This window comes from Trachymyrmex septentrionalis, unplaced genomic scaffold, assembly GCF_001594115.1.
Source record: "Trachymyrmex septentrionalis isolate Tsep2-gDNA-1 unplaced genomic scaffold, Tsep1.0 scaffold182, whole genome shotgun sequence".
NCBI classification, from domain to species: Eukaryota; Metazoa; Arthropoda; class Insecta; order Hymenoptera; family Formicidae; genus Trachymyrmex; species Trachymyrmex septentrionalis.
In genome coordinates, this window is record NW_017304990.1 from 195187 (window position 1) to 200797 (window position 5611).

General features: G+C 40.3%; 1 protein-coding gene across 6 annotated transcripts in view; it reads right to left on the reverse strand.

The window, feature by feature from the left end:
• The window catches only part of LOC108746602 (nesprin-1), a 100672-nt gene that overhangs the window by 89834 nt on the left and 5227 nt on the right, over nucleotides 1–5611 (reverse strand). The window contains exon 1 of one of the 6 annotated variants that reach the window (XM_018483470.1): nucleotides 1635–2355. The exons of the other annotated variants lie outside the window; for them this stretch is intronic. Within the exon in view, the coding sequence (XP_018338972.1) occupies nucleotides 1635–2355 (721 nt within the window). Of the gene's footprint in view, nucleotides 1–1634; nucleotides 2356–5611 lie in introns of those variants that run through there. 6 annotated transcript variants of the gene reach the window in all.

A 5611-nucleotide genomic window follows, 5' to 3' on the forward strand; every position in this document is an offset into this window, starting at 1 on the left:
TAATTAAATTCTTTAAAATAGAAATAGATGTTTGTGTAGAAACGAATTTGAACTTTGGAGAAACAAATATGAAGTAGATTCTTCGTTAATGAATCTTTTTTTAAAAAATTTGTCACATTGAAACTTCCAGAACTTCAAAATAGAATCACAAGAATTTCAAGATAGAACTCAAAGAAAGATAGAACTCTCTGCTACAATTAGAACTTTTATTATTTAAAATCGAGACTTGTTAATACGATTATATCGCTCTTCATTACGTCCCGGAGCTCTATATTTGCACGCGAAATTGTTTCTTAATTGCTTGACAATTGGTGTTCGTATAAGCGATGAGGTAAGCTCGCATGTTGTAGAACGCGCACGTGGCCTGTCAGGCAAGCTATAGAAATCGCAGCATGCGAGAGTACTATGGAACGAACTCGACCGCATAAGTTCACGTTTTACTGTCATTAACGCAACGGACAATCAACCTTTCGCTGCATACATTGCATAAATATGTATACATATTTCACACACGCGCGTAGGTGTGATATATTCTGTCGCTAACAAAAGTCTGTTCTGCTCCTCGAAATTTCGCACATTCGATTAATTCATCATCCAATAGAATCGTGACGACAGAATTTTACCGCAAACCTGCAAAAAGTGACTAACGTGTGAAAACACTTCGAATTGCATTCTCATCTTTAACTGTAACTACTCGATCTTGAGGTTCATTTATGCCTTTGTATCAGTATATCAAGAATATATTAGATTTTCATTACATGACATTATAGTCGCAGAATTTCTCTTCGTATTTCTCATAAAAGAACTCTAAGAGAACGAGAGAATGGATAAAAGATGTGGACTGAGATAGAAAAACAGCCTTGAACTGAGGTTCCTACCGTCATCATTCAGTATTATACCGCGTTACGGACACGAGTTACGAGGCGCATTACGTTTTATACGCAGCTCGTCGTTAAAGCATATGAATGGCAAAGTTGCGCAATGATCCCATAAATGATTAATCTATTATGGGGATTTTTTAATCCATCTAGTCCGACAGATGTAAAAAAAAGATTATTTCTCTAAACAGTTTGTCGCATTTTATTTTCCAGAAAAAGATATCTTTGTTCTATGATTATTTTTGTATCAGCGATGCACAAAGATTATCATACGATTAAACTTCGATAACTGCACAGCGTTTGTAAATCGAAGAATTTAAAAGTCCAGACAGTTTAAAAAAATTAAACGAGTTCGATTCTGCAGATGTTTTAAGAATTCCAAGACTTGCGAAATACTGTTTACAAAATGCAGTTGTCAGTTAAAATTAATGTATCGCAATGCGTGAAATCGCTGGTTGAGATTAAATAAATCCGCGTAACGCGCTAAATAATCCTATCGAGATCTTCAAATATGAAATACGTTGCAGAATAATCGATAATTGCAATTATTGAGTCTATCAACTGTCCGAAGAGTATTCTTTTGATTGTGAATATCGGTACTCGGGTGTACGAGAATTTCCGCTACTCGATGAAAATGTTGCAGGCGAGTTCTCGCCAATCGTACGTCGGAAGTATCGAGATGATGAGAGAGATAACAAGAGAATCGACAGCAGGCCGAGACACTTGTTTTCTGCAGGTCAAGTGACACCTGTATACCTTTGATCTCGGCGATGTGTGCGTCGTACTCGCTTCTGCTGCGCACATACTCGATTCTCGCGGCGACATTCTGGAAGCTCTGATTGCGATATTCGGCGTACCACTCCGCGGGCGGCCGTTCATCCGCGCCGAATTGCTGGACCCGAGGGCTGCTGCTTCTTCTCTGCGATAGGCTCTCTTCCGAGGGGAACCTCGTGAAAGAGGTGACCGAGCTGGACTTGCTGCCGTGGCTCTGCACGCCATGGCTATGACTCTGATAGGCCGAGTCCTCGAGGATGTGCTCCTCGCTAGGAGTTCTGCTTGATTCTGTCAAGACGCGCTGCTGAACAACCGCGGTGTCGCCGTTGGTACTACCCGAACTGATCGCACGTACGCTCTTCCTCACGGTGATCTTTTCGAACTTCACGACCTTAGCGCCGTTCAGCTCGCCTTCCTCCACCAATCGCTCGAAACTTTCCTCGAACGAAGAATCACTTGCCCTGGAAGACAGTCGCCGTTGGGTCGGAGACCGGATAGGTCTGCGCGCGTCCGAGTCTTCCAGGAGATCCTCGGTGCTGGGACTACGTCCAGTCGACCAGACCTGTTCGAAAAAACTCACCCGGTCCCTCAGCCGGGTACCACGTGGCGTTCTCGGACTGCCGCTACCATCGGCGCCGCCACCGCCGGGGCTGTCTACCCTCGGCGGTGTTGGACTACCTTTGGGTGGTGTCGCCCGTGACATGTTCGTGTTCTTCTATCTCATTGTTTCTTCCCAAGAATCGTCAACCGGTATGTCACGTTTGATTGAGTCCGCAGGACAGCCCGGTTCTTCTTTCTTCCCTTCCCTAGTCCTGATTTTATGAGTCCGAGAACTCTTCAACACCTGTTCTCCCGACACCACACCCCTTACACTACAGGTTACGTATGCCGCATTCACGTCACCTGCTCCGTTTTAATGACTGTCAAGAGCGTACGAGTATCTACAGACGCGCCTAGTCGTTCTATCAATCGAATCGGCAAACTTCAACCCTGCTTGCGAGTATATCTCGGGCTGATTTTCTATCAGCACCGATAACAGCGGGGTGCGCACCTACGTATAGTTTGCGTTGGAGGCGCGCGCATGGAATGTACGAATACGGAATGTATACGGTATGGCCGTGCGCGACGGGCGCCGGTTCGATACTACCGGCCTGTCGAGACCTCCTCCTTTGGTCTCCTCCACCTCGTACCGCCGCCATTCCCACTTGCCCGACGATGATGACGCGACGCGACAATAAGCAATGCCGGTACCAGAGACAAACTCGACCGCCGGACTCCCTCCGAAGAAAAACTCGCGGTCCCGAGGTCCTTTTCCCGGTTCGATCAATCCCTCTGTCCTGACTCTTTCTTAACTCTTTTGGCCCGCTCAACTATTTACGATGCCAGCCGGCAGGTCGACTAGCTCGTCGACCGTCAATGCGGTCGCTTCAGGTGCTGCCTCTCTCACGAGGGGAAACTTCGAACGGCTCGAATTAATCAATGATTAGGCGGTTATAATTGTTGTGGCATGTGGAGTTGACATAATATATAAAGAATAAGCAGCCTTTTGATATAATAAATATGTAGAAGTTTTTTCCTGAAATATATAATATATATATTTTACAAGATTATCTCTTACAAATTTCAGATTCTACAGAGAACGAGAAATTGAAAGAATTACTACTAGAGGAAAGTGACAGAAGTTCATTAGAAGCTTTAGTTGTTTTTCCTGTAGAATCTTGTATGTTAATCCTTACTAAGTTCGAGTTAAAATATAGTGAGACAAATATCAGCATCAGGAGACGAAATTAGAGTAGTCTAAGTCCGGTTTGACGTTGCGGTATAAAAAAGAAGATTAAAGGTCTTAAGAGATAAAAATATACTCGAAGTTGCATCAAACAATCCATAAATCTCAGGAGGAATTGATTCGAAAATTTAAATCATACCGGAATAGGATGATTTTACAACGAAGTATTTAACAAATTCAGCTAAATACAAATCTGAAAATCATTTGGACCATTAAAATGACTGTATAGAACGCTCAAATCGATTAATAGAATATCAAAAGCTTTTTGCAGCATTACCCATTATACTTGATATTCCTACGTAATTATTTTGATGGTCCAACAAAATTATTTTCAGATCTGCGTATCTAATTAAATTTTTAAATACTTTAGCGAAAGTTTTTTCCGCGTATAGTAATCCATTGCAAATATACCTTATTGGTATGTATAATGTAAATATGGAAATAATCAAATTACATCACGCGTGCAGTTACGCCATTAAAGCAACTAAGTGCGTATGAGCGATAATTATATGATTATTTCGCGGATTAAAAGAATTATCATGTAATTGTCCATAGTCATGCTACTTCTAGCAAGCAATCCTTTTTGCTAATAATCGATGTAATAGTAGTACGATTTCCTTAACTCGATCATTAATGTCACGAATAACTCATCAGCTCCATTCGCAAACATCGTTCTGACATGTTGCAATCTACGGCAAAGCGGTCCCCACAATTACAGAGCATCCCCACATCTTAATCGGGCACGCGATATCCAGCGTGCAATCAACTTGTACATCAAGTAACCTGGCGCTGAATTTAATTGACCAGCGAGATGTCAATTTCATACACATTTATCTCCCTGAGTCGTGAATTCGTTCACATAATCCACGAGATTTATTAAGCACGCATGAAGCACGCGCAAGCACGCGCTACAAATTTTAATGAGCGTGTTACGATCTATTAATACCCAAATTCCAATTGACATCATTTCGTCAAAACATTCCGAAACTTGGTAGTAAAGAATTTAAATAGCACTTTAAATATATATAAAACGTCGTCAACCTTGCATGAAGAATAATTAAATTTCTTTAAAATAGAACTTTTTTTTTTATCAAATGCTTTCTAGAAGAAATTTAATGATATATTTGAACCGAAGCACATTTCTGGGACATTTTTTGTATGTGTGAATCGAGAACTTTGAACATTGTGTTATCAATCTAACGAGGTGATTCGTCCAACCAGGGCCGACAGCGAAGTGTCGCTGACAGGAAAAGCGAACGTAACGATTGCGAATGGCGCGGCAGGTGTTCGTCATGTCTATTTATAACTCGTTCACGTCTTCGCGGATTCTATCCTATTTTCCCGTGCACCACAGTTCGATTCGAGTATGCGAGACGCACGACGCGACGTCGCGATCCGTTGCGCAAGAACCACAGACGAATTACGATCCTGCAAATGCACATACCGCAAGTAACGATGTGTCTCCCTTCTACATTTTTTGCGATCAATTCAGATCTGCAAACAAGGAAATCTGATTTCCAGATCTTCTGTACAAGTACATATACGGGGTGTCCCGCAATTATTGACATAGCGTTTTTGTGTGGATAGAGCAGACTAAATTGAGTCGAAAAGTCCTCTATTATTTTACAATCTTTGCAATAGTTAATAAGATATTAATTACTAAATTACCGAATATTGGTTTTCAATGATTTTTTACTCGAGTACCATAAACTTTACAGAAAAATAACAAGTGACAAAAATTGTTTGTTTCCCTCTCATAGAGTTCTGAGAATTTTTTCAGAATTCTTTAGCACCGCATTTTCTCATGTTGGTTGCCAAAAGAGCATATAAGAAAATGTAGTATTAAAAAGTTGATAAAAAATTCTAAAAAATTTCTTAAAGCTCTGTGAGAAGAAAATAAACAATTTTTAACTTCTTAATATTGTAAACAATTTTTATTTTCTGTTATTTTTTGTTTGTTTGTCTGTAAAGTTGACAGTACTTGAGTAAAAAATTATTTCAGATATTCGGCGATTTTTAGTAATTAATATCTTGTTAATTATTGTGAAAATTACAAAAAGAGAACTCATTTTAGTCCGTTCTATCACTTTTATCTACACAAGAGCGCTTTATCAATAATTAATGGGATACCCTGTATAGATATATATTTTTTGTTTCTAAAAATTACTAATAT